The sequence below is a fragment of the Raphanus sativus genome, chromosome 9 (assembly GCF_000801105.2).
Source record: "Raphanus sativus cultivar WK10039 chromosome 9, ASM80110v3, whole genome shotgun sequence".
NCBI classification, from domain to species: Eukaryota; Viridiplantae; Streptophyta; class Magnoliopsida; order Brassicales; family Brassicaceae; genus Raphanus; species Raphanus sativus.
The window spans coordinates 3,969,586-3,985,710 of record NC_079519.1 but is presented as its reverse complement, the minus strand read 5'-3'; the positions used below and the strand labels follow the sequence as shown (position 1 = coordinate 3,985,710).

Here is a 16,125-nt window from a genome sequence, read left to right as displayed (position 1 = left end):
ATGATATCTGGTTGTGGTTTATTAACCAACTTAAAACCGTAATTTGGCGGTTTTATCTTATTTATCCACGTTTGACGAACCGGTTACGGTTATTATAGTGAAGCGAGGAAAGGAAACCGAGAGAAGAAAAAGGGTTTAGGTCAGACAGAGACAGAAGAGTACTTACTGGTCTGGTTCGTGGTTTGGCTCTCTGTCGCGTCAGAATGTTCAAGAAGGCGGTTGAGGCGAAGTCTCACCAGCGTCTCTCCGGCGCCGATCGGAAAAAACTCCGGCGCACCGTCCAAAATAAGTTTTCTCTCCTCACCGATGAGCTTCTCGACGCCATCCTTCCTCCCAAGGTTTTGCTTTCGTTACTGTGCTTTTTGTTCTCACTTACATCTGATTAGATTTGCATCGGAGGGTTTTTGTAATGGATTTGATTTGGTTAATCTCTCTCTCGCTTTGTCTTAGGTTGAGATAACTGTTTCAAAGTTCCAGAACCGTGTTCTTGTCTACAGTATCGAAGGTGGATGTCCAATGTTTTTCGATATCGATGGAAGAGGGAATGAGATTTTACCCACAGGTTTGTAGATAAACTGTATGATTTTACCATGTATTGGGATCTTTGTTAAGTTTTTTTTTTTTTTGGTTTTGCTGTTAGTTTTTGCACTATGGGAGGCTCCTGAGATGTTACCTTCCTTTATGTTGAAAGGAGGTGAGGTTTCACGGTATGTACTAGGCGGTGCTGATTTGATGTTCCCGGGTATTTTGATCCCTCCCGAAGGCTTTCCTTCGTTCTCAGCTGGAGAGATATGGTCTGTCAAAGTTCCTGGGAATATGGCACCTATAGCTGTAAGTCTCTCTTTATACTTGGTTGATAACGATGAGCCTTTTTTTTATTTTACCAACATGAAGTTTGACATGATGGTTTTATGGATGTTTTTGAAGGTTGGGTTTACCACAATGAGTAGTGCGGAAGGCATTAAAGCAGGTTTGCGTGGGAAGGCTTTACGGATAGCTCATTATTACCGTGACTTCCTCTGGTACAATACATGATATGCTTATTTTCTGTTTGTTGTCTCTGGAGGAACTCAGTCATTTACATGGTAAATGTGTGTTTCACAGGGAATCAGCTGAGGGGCATTATGTTCCAAATGCTGGGTTTTGGGAGGATGTGGTCATGGAGGATCCAGCGTTCATTGCTTCTGGTTCTGGTGAGGAAATTTTGGACGCTTCAGTTGGGCAGCAGACGAGTACAGGAAATGAAGAAGATGAATCTGCTTTGGAAACAGCTACAACTTCTGCTACGGATGCTAAGAATGGTTCTGAAGAAGAACATGTGGTTGGAAGCATGAATGAGCTGAACTTAACAGAGGGCGGTAATACTGAGAAGCAGAATACACTCTCCATGGAGGAAGTAGATGCTCTTCTTGACCAATGCCTTTTACAAGCATTGCACACGACACTAAAGGAGAAGGATCTTCCCATCCCAGGAAGCACTCTATGGTAAGAATGACATTCTACTTTGAAACCCAACTATATTCTGGTTGTTGGTTTTGTTTCTTACCGATCACTCTTTACCTTGTTGGAATTGAGTTATTTTATTACGCTCTGAAGGCCTGTTCTTATATGTGTGTTACTCTTGGGTCTTGACTTTGTCGGTGACAAGCAAGACACCTTAACGCTTTGGCTTACATAGTTTTTTTTGGTGTGACTGGTGTAGGGCAAATCATGTACTACCTTGTAGGCCGACTGGGATTACTCTTGACATTAAGAAGTCTTCCCATAAAAAGCTATCAAAGTGGCTGCAATCTAAAGCTTCTGCAGGAATGGTTGGTTTCTTTCCCGATGTTATCAAACAGGAGTGTGCGTATAGTTTAACTTCAAATACCAACTGGTTTATCAGTATAGGAAACTATAATCATAAAGAGTTGTTAACTCTCATTTGACGTTTTAAATTAAACTTGATATACTGATAACTGCAAGCAGATTTGATTGGTTTATACACTCATTCTGATTGTTTTAACCATTTGCACAGATCGCTGTGAAAGAAGACAAGCACAAGAAGGAGATTGTACTGATTTCAGTGAACCGCAGGCACCCTGATTACTCATCCTTCAAGCCGGAGAAAAAGAAGGCAGAAGTCTCTGAGTCTTCTGTCTCCAGCTCCACAGCACCAGCTCAGTCAGACAAAATGCTTGAAATCATAGAGGTTTACAAACCAAGCATACACAACAGCGCAATATTTGCGTCAGTCGGGGAAGACAAAGGAAAGCTATACACAGCTTCAGAAGCCTCTGATGTCGTGTTCAAATACATCGAGAAAGAAAATCTGGTGAAGCCAACAAACAGGGCAATGGTGGTGCTGGATCCGATACTATGCGATGCATTGTTCAAAGGAGCCATCAAGAAGGGATCAGCATATCCGTCAGAGATCCACAAAAAGGATGTTGGATCGACCTTCATAGGGAGGATGCAGCCTCATCAGGTAGTGATGAGAGGCGGGTGTGAACCGGTGGTTCGTAAAGGAGCTATAAAGCCGGTTCAGATAATGACGGAGCGAAGACAAGGGAACAAAAAAGTGACCAAGGTGTCAGGGATAGAGACGTTCTTGATGGATCCTGACTCGTTTGGATCGGAACTGCAGAAGAAGTTTGCTTGCAGTACTTCAGTTAACGAACTTCCAGGTACTACGTTGTTTGTGGTTTTTTCTTTCTCTCTTTTGTGCAATTGAATATTTAAGAGACTGTGTTGTGGTGTGTTGTGTTGTGTATACAGGTAAGAAAGGGTACGAGGTTCTGATACAGGGAGGAGTGATTGAAGATGTGGCGAGGTATATGGTGGAACAATATGGAGTTCCAAAGAGATACATTGAAGTTCTTGATAAGACTAGGAAATGATTTCATTTGCTGCTCTCCTCCTGTTTACATTTTTTCATTTTGTGTTCTAAACTTTAATTTTAATCCTCTGGGGTTACTTACTCAGTTATGGAACAAATGTTTTTTTTTTTGCTTAGCTAAAGTGCGTTTGTGAAAATAAAAGATAAATATAAGTATGGCATCAAATAATTAGTTGATTGGTGATCTTAAACATAATAATGGTGGTTTAGGTGGTGTAATATAATAGATAAGGGGGCGTAGTTGTTCCACAAGCCCAACGAGACCCACCAAGGTCACGGATCTATCAATGGTCTCTCTGCATCGAAAGTGGTGGTGACATGTTACGTCGAGTGACGATGCATTGCACCGAACTCATTAAAATAAAGAAAGAAACAAACCACCTTTTGCTCTCACCAACCACAACACAAAGCCGCACATTTTTTTCAGAGGCAGTGCCTATTTCAATTGCTGCAAACGCACAGACACAGAGAAAGAGAAAGAGAGATAGAGGAGAGAGAGAGAAAGATGATGGCGTTGGCTCTTCGCAGACTCTCATCTTCCCTTAAGAAACCCATATTCTCTAATGGCCGTTCTATGGTTAATATTCTTATTTTCACGCTTATCTCAATCCCTCTTTGTTTTGTTTGATTCTGATTCGTTGCTCATGACTTTGATGTTCAGTCTTCTTTGTCAACCTCGACTATGGCGGACTCGGAGAGATCTCGTTCCAGTGTAAAAAAAACAATTCTATTGGTTTTATATATATATATATATATGTAACATTCATAGCAATTGGATCAGATTGCGTCTTATCACACATTTGTTTCTTTTGATCAGTGGGTAAAGCAGCTGAATGCACCTCTGGAAGAAGTCGATCCAGAGATCGCTGATATCATCGAACTCGAGAAGGCTAGGCAATGGAAGGTATAATGTTTGCTTTTAATTACTATGTTATTCAAGTCAACATGGTGTGTATTTGGATGATCAAATCTTATTCTTTTTTTGTAAAGTTTTTGTCTGCTTAATTCCATTAGTAGAATAGAAAACACTTGCAAATGTGGAAGTTTAGATTGATTTTGGAGATGTTTGTGTGAGGGTTTCAGGGGTTTGAACTTATACCGTCAGAGAACTTCACCTCTGCCTCGGTGATGGAAGCTGTTGGTTCTGTTATGACTAACAAGTACAGTGAAGGATACCCTGGTGCCAGATACTACGGAGGAAACGAGTATGTATTTCTACTTTTACTTTAGTGCTAACTTTCTAGATATTGTTAGAAACATTCTACTTGATTGCACTTTTGTTGTTAGTATCAAGATTATTTTCATCTTTGTCACACTAGGTACATTGACATGGCTGAGTCATTATGTCAAAAGCGCGCACTAGAAGCTTTTCAGCTAGATCCTTCCAAATGGGGAGGTACACCTACGAACTTTATGCATATGCCAATTCTTTGTTTAACAGCGAATCTTTTATATCTAACTTAGCCATCGTTAAACACATTCTAGTAGAAACCAACTTCTTCACAGATGTCCACACTTATAAGATGAGTTCTACTCTTTCTTTTTGTTTTTGTAGTCAATGTGCAGTCTTTATCAGGATCACCAGCTAACTTCCAAGTTTACACCGCACTACTGAAACCTCATGAAAGAATCATGGCACTTGACTTGCCTCATGGTGGACATCTTTCTCATGGTTATCAGGTAAGTACCTTAGAATATATAATCTCTATAGCATTCGTCATCTTTTCAGCTTCATCACTCATCTCCATGTATCATTTTCCTCCTCTTTTTAATTGCTCCTGTGCAGACTGACACGAAGAAAATATCTGCTGTATCCATCTTCTTTGAGACAATGCCATACAGATTGGATGAGAGCACTGGCTACATTGATTACGACCAGGTTTGGTCGTTGATAGCAACCTTAGCTTAATGCTTAAACAGTTTTATCTTTAAAAAATATTACCATTGAGACACATGTTGTTATAATCATTCTGCAGCTAGAAAAAAGTGCGGTGCTTTTCAGACCCAAACTTATTGTTGCCGGTGCAAGTGCTTATGCTCGTCTATATGACTATGCACGTATTCGCAAGGTAAAGTGTATTTTCTTCAACTCTTCGAGTGTGAAGTATAGCTACCAAAATTTGCATGGTACGTAAATGCGGATTGCACTTTTCAAAATTACGCACGACAAACATTGCAGGTTTGTGACAAGCAAAAGGCGGTCATGCTGGCTGATATGGCTCACATTAGTGGGTTGGTTGCTGCTGGCGTTATTCCTTCTCCTTTTGAGTATGCAGATGTTGTTACGACTACTACTCACAAATCTCTCCGAGGTCCCAGAGGGGCTATGATATTCTTTAGGAAGGGGTTGAAAGAGGTTAACAAACAAGGCAAAGAGGTGAGAATTTCAAGTCATATTTGTGACTTAATTGTCCTTGTATTTGATCATATGTCGTTTGTATCTCTGTACATGGCAGGTCATGTATGACTATGAGGACAGAATTAACGCAGCTGTCTTCCCTGGACTGCAAGGTGGTCCACATAATCACACTATAACAGGTCTAGCAGTTACTCTGAAGCAGGTTCGGTCATCATAACTTTCCTTTTAATGAAATTATGTTCTATTGTCCAATTTATATACACATGAGCTTTTTTGACTTCCGATTTACTGCATTGCAGGTGAAAACGCCAGAGTATAAGGCCTACCAGGATCAAGTACTCAGTAATTGCTCAAAGTTTGCAGATGTGAGATGTGTTTGCTGATTGTCGTATTCGTAGTTGATATGACTCAAATATCCTTGCCATGTTTGTAACACCTGAGTATTAAGGCCTACTATAATCATCTCACTTTTTTTGTTTGTGAAATGGCTTGTAATTGCAGTCTTTGCTATCAAAAGGATATGACTTAGTCTCTGGAGGCACTGACAATCATTTAGTCTTGGTGAACTTGAAAAATAAGGTATTTCTCTTTCTATCTTTCAGTGTATGTACCCTTTAATGTCTAGATGGAAATGCTTGCTTGCTTTCGACTTATATGTTTGCATAAAAAGGTGGTGATTTAGAGATCATTATTTTAACTCGCAAGATTTAGTTTTACTACGGTGAACTAAATCAGTTATGATTTCTTGCTTCTCATATATATTGTGTGATTTCATATATATTGTGTGATTTCATGATGTGTGATTTCATTTCTCTGACTGACGATTTGCTGACCTCATTAAGCAGTGCATAGTGTCGCTAAGTTTCTCTGCTAATGGATGATAGTTGAAACTGATTTTTGCAGGGAATAGATGGATCAAGAGTGGAGAAAGTATTAGAATCAGTACATATTGCAGCAAATAAGAATACGGTTCCAGGTGATGTTTCCGCCATGGTTCCAGGTGGCATCCGTATGGGTAAGACTCTTAAAAGAACTCTGGAAGAAGTAATGTGTTAGTATATGTAGTATGAGTAGTAAATGTCCATGCTTCTTGGCACTTACTAGTTTTGAAATTCTATCTTAGCTGTGATAAAAAAAAAACTGGTGACGACATTATCGTACATGTTCCTTCATACAGGAACACCAGCTCTCACATCAAGAGGGTTCATTGAGGAAGATTTTGCAAAAGTGGCGGAATACTTTGATATAGCCGTCAAGATAGCCTTGAAGATCAAGGCAGAGTCGCAAGGTATATATATACATAAGTCGTCTCTGTTGGTCTTTTGTGTCATGCATGCTCTCTGAAAGTTAAGGGGGGAGATAATGTATTTGCAGGAACAAAGCTGAAGGACTTTGTAGCAACAATGCAAACAAATGAGAAACTAAAGTCAGAGATGGCAAAGCTGCGTGAGATGGTTGAAGAGTATGCTAAACAGTTTCCAACGATTGGGTTCGAGAAAGAGACTATGCGATACAAAGAGTAGTTTTGATTCATCGAAATGAATCGACACACGTTTCCACAAAGCATTCACAATGGTTCCTAAGAGATACAATGAAGTTCTTAGTTGTAATGATTTCATTTGCTACCTCTTTTGATTTTCCTTTTTTACATTTTACTCATTACTTTTCAGATATTGAACAGATGAGAATAAAAGGGGTTTTATATATTGTGAATGCAAAATTATACCTACATTTGTGAAAATGAATATCAAATGTGTCACAAAGCGAAGTGTTTTTTTTTCTTGAGAAAGGGCTTTATAAAAAACAAAGAGAAGTGTTACAAAAAAAAGAAAGAAAGAAAGTATCAAGTTTTTTTTTTTTTTTTTTTTGTCATCTGATCTTTTAATTTCCTTGCTCAAACGAGCTAAAAGTTTGGTTACAAGCATTCTTCAAGAGAAGAAAACAAACAAGTCATGCATTCTTAATAGAGAAGCATTCTATTTACCCAAAAAATTAAGCCATTTCCATCACCCACAGCAGAGAAGCCATAATCCACCCCCAAAAGTTTATAACTAGGTGCCAGAGATCCCAATACCAATAGAGGAAAGAGTTTCTTCATTCTCAAAGAGTTCTTTAAGCCAAAAAGGAACACCTGCAGCAACATATGATTGCATATAGCCACTTCTAAGAACACTTTGAGCTATGATGAAAGCTCCTCTGTTTGTTGCCCTCTCTTCATTTACGACCCTCCACTATTCAATCTTTTTCAGTCTCTCCATCAGCTCAGCATGTTGGCCTTTGAAGTTTGGCCAAGCTCTTGGTCTTGATATAACCTGTGGCAAGATAGAATCATCCAACGCAATGATAATTCGATTAAGATGATGACTATGGAAGCTTTCCAGAACCCAAATGAGTGACTGATACTTGGCCTCATCCAGTGAACGAACATTGAAGAATGCACGCCTACTATGCAGTATCACTTTCCCCAAGTCATCTCGAACTACCCATGCTGCCCCACATTAGCCTGAGCTTTGTTCCAATCAACTCCAATGTTCCCTTTCATCCAACCCCTCGGCGGACATGACCATGACCTCTTGACAAGCGCCACTGCCTCATGTTCCTCCTTCTCCAACCTCTGTTCATTTTTCTTCGCTAGTAACCAAAACTCAGCTTCCTCCAAAGCCTTTGTCACCACATCCGTGGGAGTTCTACTCCTAGCCTCAAAGATGATGCCATTTCTAAACTTCCACAGATGCCATACTAACCAAGGGATCGCATTTCTCACTTCTTCAGGGATCTCCTTGTTTTTCATCATCACCATAAGAGAGTAGAAATTCGCAAAATGCGAGGTCTCATCAAACCCATGTTCCAGGTGTGGAACATTTGCCAGGGCCCATACCTGTCTTGCAACTGAGCATTGAAAGATAATATGGTTAATTGATTCACCTTGGAAGCCACACGCTTGACAAACAGGGTCCATCTTGATTCCTCTTTTCACCAATAATTCTCCAACTGGAATGGCATTGCTTATTGCTCTCCACATAAAAGTTTTGATCTTAGGCGGCGTTTGAACTTTCCAGACCTCAGCTTTCAAATCATTTATAGATGGGCGAGCTTCAGCCCGTCTAATTTCCTCTCTTCTTACAAAGCTGTTAATGAACCAGTAACCAGACTTTACTGAATAGCAGCCATATTTATTGTGCAGCCAAATCCAGTAATCATCCTGCTCAAACACCGGTTTCATCTCCAAGATCCTGTTAACATAAAATATCAAGTTTATGAGTAACAATAGTTGAGAAAATAGTAATCTATTGAATGTTATTAAATGATCTCCAAATAACAAATTGTTTTTAGCTCATAACAACTTTGACATTCAGCAAACCGGTCAAATAAAATGTCTATAAATGGGTGAGGATAAAATCTGAAAATTAGATTTATGAGTAACTAATATTCTTCGTTTCAGAATGAATGTTTTGATTATAAAAATATTATTTTGTGATTAAATATTTCCTATAATCTATATTCCAATAAAAATTAAAAAAAACGTAAGTTATTTCTTCTTCAAAATTTACAATTATCATTATTAAATAAAAAATACATGAAAATTTATATTTTTGAAACAATTTATGTTTTAAATGGATCGTTTTAAAATGGAAGGAGTAACTTAGAAAACAGGTAATGAAATCTATTGAAATGTTAAATTTTCCTCATTATGTTTTTTTACAATTATAAAATAACAAAAGACACAAGTTTGATGGGGATTGGTCAAATTTTCCAATCCTAATAAATAAACTCACTCACTCTCTCTCTCTCTCTCTCTCTCTCTCATCTGACAAGTGACAACCAAATGGCTCTCTTCGAGTGGCGACAGAGGAGACGGCCACTCGACGGCGGAGGAACTCGCCGCCGTCTTCTTCTCTTCAGACCGCTCTATTCGAGAAAACTAAAGAGAATGATTCTATTCGCAGTGGTGTTCTTAGCAATCGTCCCTCCTCTCTTCTTCCACTTCAAGCTCCGACGGATCCGCCAGATCGCCGCGAAGAAGTGCGATTGGCTTCAGCATCCTCCACGCGTCTGCGCTCACGGCGGCGATTCCACCTTAGCTTTCCCCAACACTGTATGTAATTATATTACACACGCTACTTCTCGAATCGGATGGATCATTGCTCAAACTCTTATTCTCTCTATTGGGGCAGATGGATGCTTATAGTTACGCGATTGGTTCTCGTGTTGATTGCATCGAAGTAGATGTTTCTCGTTCCTCCGATGGTGTTCTATTCGCTCTCCACAACAGGTTTACATTCCTCTTCTCTGTTTTTGATTCTCATCATCGGAGATGATGTTCTTCATTGCGTGATCACATTGCACAGTCAGGGATCTGCAGCGTATAGCTCGTAACTCTTCTGTGCAAGTCGGAGATCTGAGTATGAAACAGGTCTCATTGTCTCTGGAATAAAGCTTTGTGCACCTCCTTTGCCTCCAGTTTTTTTTTTCTTAAAGTGCGTTTTTGTGGCAGATCAAGGAACTCGATGTCTCGCAGATTGTTAAAGGGACCTTGGACAATCGTAGGATTCCTACTCTTGAAGATGCTTTAGCGGTATAATATCTTCTCGTGGTTTGCTTTGTGATTGCTGCTCAGTAGTAACAAGTGGCTGAGATTAATCTTTATCTTCAATTATGTAGTTGATATCAAATTCAGTCGGTCAGGTGATTCTTGATGCTAAAGTAGGACCGCCAATGTATGAAAAGGGGCTCGCACTAGACATTCTCTCTGTTGTAAGTACTAGCAGCTTTTTTTTTGTGTGCCTATCAAAGCCTTACATCTTTGTTTGCCTCATTATCAAATGTTTGCAATATACAAATAAGGTTTTTGATTACTTATGAGTTTTCTTGAAACAAGCTCTCTCCTTGTATCTTTGTACACACAGAACTAGAAGTGCTGTTATAAAAACATAGCATGGATCATTGTTGATGCTTTTGTCTCTAATTTAATTGGTTTTGTTGTTGTTAGATTGAGAGATCGCGGTGCAAGAATTGCATCGTATGGGCCAAAAGCGACACCTTGGCTAGGGACCTTATCAGACGAGCACCACATCTTACTGTAAGTAGATTATGAATTGTGAGGATCGGATAGACAAGTTTGGATTCATTCCCTGTGAAATGTGATTGGACTTTTTTGTTTTCTTCTCTTGGCAGGTGGGATACATTGTGATGGTGGATCCTTTGACTGGAGTGAGAAGTAAACTACTGAGAATGAAGGGAGCTAGTGTTGTGGGAGTCTATCATCCCCTGATTGATGAAAACTTGATGACAGTTGTGCATCGGTAAGCAAAGGAAGTCCAAAATTTTCAACTAACACACGACCGCTCATTTACCCTGTGCTTACACAACCTTACTCGATCCCATGAACAGGAGAAAGAAAGAGGTTTACGCTTGGACTGTCGATGAGGCTGATCCAATGAAAAGGATGCTTCACTTAGGCGTGGATGCAGTTGTTACGAGCAATCCAGTTATGTTTCAGGGTCTCATGGAAGATCTTAGAACAGAATGTCTTGAAGAAGGCTTTTCAATACGGACATGATAAAATTTCTGGTTCAAGCAACAGAGAATTGATATTTGGAATCACCTTTCGGCTTCAAGTTCCATATCTCAGTTTGACATCAGCCTATTGCATATTCTTAATACGATTCATAAAGCTCAAGCTTCTTAAAGATTTTAGTATGATTAAGAAACTCACATCTAACCAGTAAAAATAAGTTTCTTATAAAGTTCTTTCACGTTTATGTTGTTTCCCTAAAATACAGGTTTTCTGACAACTACATAGTAAAAAACAAGTTAAGAACAAAGAAGCAGCTTACTAAATCAGAACTTGTAATACAATCATCATGACTCGGCTGTAACGTGTTTAAGATGTTGATGTAGTGCATTATGGGCACCCCCTGGCAGCAAAACTCTGAACACTGCATAGTGGTGATTTAAACTCTTTTCTCCTTGCAGTCTATAAACACTTCCGAGACCGCCTGCTGTGGGGTTTGGAAAAGCATAGAAGATTCGTTTTATTCTTTGATGCACAAGCGCCATAGCACACCTTATATATACACAGGAACACAATTCACAATTTTATAAGATTCCCAAACTTGCTCTTGTTAAGAAGGGTAATGCATATATGTATGTAGAAACTCACATTGTACAAGGCTCCCAAACCAAGAAAATGTCATAACCGGTGCAGAGGTAAGGCTTTTCTATTGAAGGATCTCTAAGAGCTTCCTTGTTGCCATTTAAGACCTATTGGTGAGAATCAAGAGAGTATGCTTTACTAGTCAGAGCACAAGGAGAACATTTTTAAATATCTTGGATTAAATGAACGTACCTCTGGACTGTGACTGTTTGTTTTCTGTTTTTTAGCTGGACAATCAGCATCTGAGGGCTGAGAATGATCAGGAATGAAACTATCTGTTGAGTTGGGAAACAGATACCTATCTCTTGCGGAAGAAGAATCAATAGCAACCATAGAAGCATGCGTTAAAGGGTGCCATTGGCTATCACTGTCATGTGACTGCAAACTCCAGTGCCAAGGATTCAGACAAGCAACAGTAGAAAATGAACCATTCAGTTTCTCAAGTATGCCGTTTAACCATATCTCCGAGCTAACGTTACTCATTCTGTCAATACTCTGACAGTGATTAGATATGGTCTCTGCGCTGGTCATGTCGTGAGGAGCAGAGGATGGATATGCTTGATCAGTTTCACTAGCTATTATTTTCCTAACCGAAGGATCAACTATCACTGCAGCATTTACAAGCTGAAAAGATACATCAGCAATTTAGTCGATGAACATCTTTTTTTTCCAAGTAATAAAACTTCATATCTGGAGTATTATGTAGTTAAAAGGGAAGGAGCAAAACACTTACTGGCTTATGACCAGATACGGCCAAATCAATAGCAACTCTCATGAACTTGCAGATTGATTGTGTGTCCTCCTCACTGAATCCACCAATGCCATCTATATTGCTGTCAAGTGCAAAAGACGACAGTTAGTGAACACAAGCATTATAAACGAAGACATGTTACTGCTATCACAAGGAGAACACATAGAACTCACTAAGAAGTAGGGCTGTTCTAAAAGAAGTAAAGAGTAAAGAAAAGACATGAGAGGCATACTAGGTTGGGGGATGAAACGAGGTTGGCCATATTTTACATTGTTCTTCCCACTCTTCTTTCGACACGGCAGCATATTTGCAAACCTAATCATAGTTATAACAGAAAGATCAGATCAATGAGCAAAAGATCTTTGACTCGGTTCTAATTGCACAAAAAGTCTTCAAGAAAAAGCAACCACCCACTTGTGTAATAAAAGGACTCAACTCATACGGGTCGACAAGTTTAAGTACATCAGGTGGCATATCGTTCAGATGATCGTTGTCCTCAGGTGCTAGACATAAGATGACAGTTAACTGAGGTTCACCTGTCCAAGAAGTTTGCAATCAAGACCTCATAACTTTGATGCTTTTTGGTGTATCAAAACTAACAATGAGGGATACCGTGATCTGGAAGAAGCTTCTTCCGCACCCTTTTTACATGACGAAGATCTTCTAGAGGAGCAATCTTACATAACTGCCTATCATATCATAGCAAAGTAATGAAAAATTCTCTCTCACTGGAAGAAACTGATGAGCATGAGATTTATTCATCAGAATTGAAACAAGTAATGACAAACCTCACAATAGTATTGGCAAACTTGGGTTTGATTACACTCGCAAACACCTTCACTGTGAACAAAAGAACACACAAGCAGAAGAAGCTTTGAAAAGAAAGAACCTTTAAAAGAAAAACAAATCCAAAATGAGAAACCATCCTAAGAGAGATTGAAAGAAGCATACAAGTAGGCTGATGCTCAGGTGAGAATGTAGGCTTATCAGGTATATGGATGATCTCCCATGTATCTGAATCCATATTCCTTACCTCAGCCTGAACTGCAGATACTTCATTAGCAAAAAAAACAACATTATATAGATAAGAAGTGAGGAGAGAGACAAAAGAGAGGAGGTACCAAAAAAGGTCTTAACTTTTTATCACTATAATAACCAAATTCTTCAACTTTGCAGGTTATAATTGAGACTAAGAATTTTATGAACAGCATTATAGACTTCACAAGTTAAATCAAATTCGAAACAAAGCATTCACTAAGATGCAATAATCCTAGAAATCAAATCATACGAGAGAGAGATAGGATTAACTTACGGTGGAGCTTGGATGAATAGGGGTTTTTTTTTTTTGAACACAGAATAGGGGTTTCAAACAAGGAAAGAGTTCATGAAAAGGTTGAAGAGAGGACGAGAGAGCAGCACCCTCGCCACGACGCCGTTTGATCTTTGTGGAAATTTATCAAATTTATTTCGTTCCATAAAAAAGTGGGAAATTAACGATAGCTATAATCTAATTTTTTTAAGGTTGATTTATTATGATCAGTGTTCAAGAAAACGCTAGGCGCTAAGCAGGTGGCGATCTAACGCCTACCGCCTAAAACGACTAAACGGACGCCTAAACTATTAGTTAAGCGGTGTAGGTGTTTATAAATTATAACAATATATTAAATATATATAATGCTTTATACTTAATAATAGTAAAAACTATTATTATATATGATAAAAGTTATTTTCGTAAGAATATATATTACAATATATTAATTATTATAATTTATGAATAATAAATTATATATTATTTATTATTACAATATTATAATTATCTAGGCGGTTTAAAGAGTAATCGCCACAGTTTTGTAACGCCTAATGCTTAAACGCCGCCTAGGCGGCCGCCTAGACCGCTTTTTAGAACACTGATTATGATATTACAATTATACGAAAGACTATATAGACGATTCGACAACCGACAATACTATATGCTTTATAAAAATCTACGCCTATCTGCATCACTTGAGCCGTCCTATGAAAATCTATTCCTGACAAGTCCTATGAAAATCTATTCCTGACCAGTCCTATGAAAATCTGTTATTGACCAGATTTGCTTGCACCATATTGAAGACTCCTTGTAAACTTTTCTTCCATTGTCTGCATAATTGTTTAATAAACCGCTTTCTCGAGGATTTAAAACCTGGATTTTCTGCATTCTGCATAGTCTGAGATTTGAACCTCAGACCTAGGTGTAGAAGCCTTTAAACCTTAACCATTGGGTTACGGTGCTTCCACATAATCTTTTTTTTTTGAACGTCTGAGTAGATTATTATCGATTAATTATGCTATTACAATGATGAAAATATTACAAAAATGATTTCACAGCCGACAATTCTACCACTCTGTCATCTCCAGACTTCCGGTATAGAAGCAATTAAACCCTTACTCAAACCACTTTGACCAAGAGAGCTTCCACTTCCTTCCACATAATCTAATTGATATAAATTTTTTGTTTCTATCAAATCAATAATGGAAATTGAGAAGTGATTTTGTTTGAGAAATAATATCTAGGCGTCCGTCCGTCTTCATCAACAGCTCCTTCCCACTTTGAGTAATCACTATTATCAACTCTTTTAAAACAGAAACAGTACAAAATAATACTTACCTATTTTAAAATAGATATTTACAGATTTTGATTCTACTTTTAACAAATTATAACCACTTCATTTATTGTATTTTCTAATTAGTTAGACATAATTTATTACAAAGTACTTCATTAAACACAACTTACCTATTTTAAAATGTTTTATTATATTTTCATTTTTCACTCTTCCTAACTATTTCATTAATTGTATTTACTATAATAATTTACATCATTTATTTTACGTGTTAATCATAATAATTTCATAAGTTTGAATGAAATTACTTCATTTGTGACAAAAATTCAAGCCGATTAACAAATTGTTTTAATATCAGTTTTTTGTTTTTAAAATTAAAATTCATACAAATATTATAAATTTCCAGACGAAATTTAAGTCGGACCCTTTCGGGTCCGGATAGATTCGTAATAACCTAAAAATATCCAAATAATTTATATATTTGAAATATCAATAAAAAATTTATTAAAACAAACATAAATATCAAAACCCGCGCGGATGCGCGGATCAAGCTATAGTTATTATTATTTTTTTAACTTAACTTCAACATTCATTTCACCAATATCATGGATACAAAGACTTGACCACAAGAGACATACCACTAATGCATTGAGTTGATCTAGTAACACACTGAATCACTTGAATGGATCCAACGCAACCTAATCTTAACTCAAAGCATTTTTGAACCTCAGTGAGAGTGAATCACCCCAATTACTCGGAGTGACCACCTCTTAAATCACCTACAATCGACCAAATGGTACGACAAACCTTTACTACCACAACAGACTAACAGCTAAATCCGAGTTCATTCTTAACACTAGCCAACTTAATGTATTCTAAAATATATTTCATGGTATATAGGAATCATTATAACTTTTTTAATATTTAGTTTACTAAAATTTCATATACAGACTACATTAGTGGAATTAGCATTATAAAATCTTCATTATCTTGAGAAACGAAAACAACAGAGGTTCTAAACTCTTTGAACATCATATTATGTTAGTGCTCGATGAAACTATACACTAAAACAAGATTTTAAAATTTTTGAAAATTTTCCAAAATCCGTAGGTTAACCCCCTTCTAAAATAATGAGTTTTCGGTAAATACTATGTATACTGAAGTTTATACCCTTCACTTTAGTTTAAAATTTTTTAACCACATTATACATTTGAATTAATGTATTCTAGAATATATTTCTTGGTATATAGAAATCATTCTAATTTTTTAATAATTAATTTACTAAAATTTCATATAGTGACTAGATTAGTGGAATTAGCATCATAAAATCTTCATTATCTTGAGAAATGAAGACAACAGAGGTTCTAAAATCTTTGAACA

At 37.6% G+C, this 16,125-nt stretch overlaps 4 protein-coding genes across 5 annotated transcripts; 3 read left to right on the top strand and 1 right to left on the bottom strand.

Annotated features, from left to right (window-relative positions):
• Positions 1-102: 102 nt before the first annotated feature.
• On the top strand, positions 103-2,986 carry LOC108827825 (uncharacterized). The gene is made up of 8 exons (XM_018601320.2): positions 103-338; positions 451-562; positions 641-831; positions 928-1,022; positions 1,105-1,485; positions 1,703-1,811; positions 2,018-2,666; positions 2,758-2,986. Exons 1-8 carry the CDS (start codon positions 204-206, stop codon positions 2,877-2,879), a joined length of 1,794 nt encoding a protein of 597 aa, XP_018456822.1. The 5' UTR covers positions 103-203; the 3' UTR covers positions 2,880-2,986.
• Positions 2,987-3,298: 312 nt separating this feature from the next.
• On the top strand, positions 3,299-6,943 carry LOC108827826 (serine hydroxymethyltransferase 2, mitochondrial). The gene is made up of 15 exons (XM_018601321.2): positions 3,299-3,455; positions 3,540-3,590; positions 3,696-3,782; positions 3,962-4,083; positions 4,198-4,274; positions 4,434-4,558; positions 4,665-4,757; positions 4,855-4,947; positions 5,058-5,255; positions 5,335-5,439; positions 5,537-5,602; positions 5,739-5,816; positions 6,141-6,252; positions 6,415-6,525; positions 6,612-6,943. The coding sequence occupies exons 1-15, from the start codon at positions 3,384-3,386 to the stop codon at positions 6,758-6,760; spliced, it is 1,539 nt and encodes a 512-aa protein (XP_018456823.1). The 5' UTR covers positions 3,299-3,383; the 3' UTR covers positions 6,761-6,943.
• A 2,075-nt stretch (positions 6,944-9,018) lies between these two features.
• On the top strand, positions 9,019-10,997 carry LOC108823570 (glycerophosphodiester phosphodiesterase GDPD4). The gene is made up of 8 exons (XM_018596807.2): positions 9,019-9,333; positions 9,413-9,510; positions 9,591-9,651; positions 9,733-9,813; positions 9,900-9,992; positions 10,228-10,317; positions 10,413-10,540; positions 10,629-10,997. The coding sequence occupies exons 1-8, from the start codon at positions 9,064-9,066 to the stop codon at positions 10,795-10,797; spliced, it is 990 nt and encodes a 329-aa protein (XP_018452309.2). The 5' UTR covers positions 9,019-9,063; the 3' UTR covers positions 10,798-10,997.
• Positions 10,957-13,611, bottom strand: LOC108823569 (tRNA-specific adenosine deaminase TAD3). 2 transcript variants are annotated; one of them, XM_018596805.2, is made up of 10 exons: positions 13,458-13,611; positions 13,097-13,198; positions 12,934-12,985; positions 12,758-12,834; positions 12,560-12,681; positions 12,378-12,460; positions 12,128-12,227; positions 11,587-12,018; positions 11,401-11,501; positions 10,957-11,304 (listed from the first exon to the last, which is right to left on the bottom strand). In XM_018596805.2, exons 2-10 carry the CDS (start codon positions 13,167-13,169, stop codon positions 11,100-11,102), a joined length of 1,245 nt encoding a protein of 414 aa, XP_018452307.1. In that variant the 5' UTR covers positions 13,170-13,198; positions 13,458-13,611; the 3' UTR covers positions 10,957-11,099. The 2 variants fall into 2 exon arrangements, with proteins under 2 accessions (XP_018452307.1, XP_018452308.1); XM_018596806.2 differs by having other exon boundaries at positions 13,097-13,189; positions 13,458-13,588.
• Between the last annotated feature and the right edge of the window lie 2,514 nt (positions 13,612-16,125).

Coding starts and splice junctions, on each gene's coding strand:
- LOC108827825 (XM_018601320.2), top strand. CDS start 204: ATGTTCAAGAAGGCGGTTGAGGCGAAGTCTCACCAGCGTCTCTCCGGC. Junction 339..450: donor ACGCCATCCTTCCTCCCAAG/GTTTTGCTTTCG, acceptor GCTTTGTCTTAG/GTTGAGATAACTGTTTCAAA. Junction 1,812..2,017: donor CTAAAGCTTCTGCAGGAATG/GTTGGTTTCTTT, acceptor CCATTTGCACAG/ATCGCTGTGAAAGAAGACAA.
- LOC108827826 (XM_018601321.2), top strand. CDS start 3,384: ATGATGGCGTTGGCTCTTCGCAGACTCTCATCTTCCCTTAAGAAACCC. Junction 4,275..4,433: donor AGATCCTTCCAAATGGGGAG/GTACACCTACGA, acceptor TTGTTTTTGTAG/TCAATGTGCAGTCTTTATCA. Junction 6,253..6,414: donor TCCAGGTGGCATCCGTATGG/GTAAGACTCTTA, acceptor TCCTTCATACAG/GAACACCAGCTCTCACATCA.
- LOC108823570 (XM_018596807.2), top strand. CDS start 9,064: ATGGCTCTCTTCGAGTGGCGACAGAGGAGACGGCCACTCGACGGCGGA. Junction 9,334..9,412: donor CCTTAGCTTTCCCCAACACT/GTATGTAATTAT, acceptor CTATTGGGGCAG/ATGGATGCTTATAGTTACGC. Junction 9,814..9,899: donor CTCTTGAAGATGCTTTAGCG/GTATAATATCTT, acceptor TCAATTATGTAG/TTGATATCAAATTCAGTCGG.
- LOC108823569 (XM_018596805.2), bottom strand. CDS start 13,169: ATGGATTCAGATACATGGGAGATCATCCATATACCTGATAAGCCTACA. Junction 12,986..13,096: donor ACCTGAGCATCAGCCTACTT/GTATGCTTCTTT, acceptor TTTTGTTCACAG/TGAAGGTGTTTGCGAGTGTA. Junction 12,228..12,377: donor TCGTTTCATCCCCCAACCTA/GTATGCCTCTCA, acceptor TGCACTTGACAG/CAATATAGATGGCATTGGTG.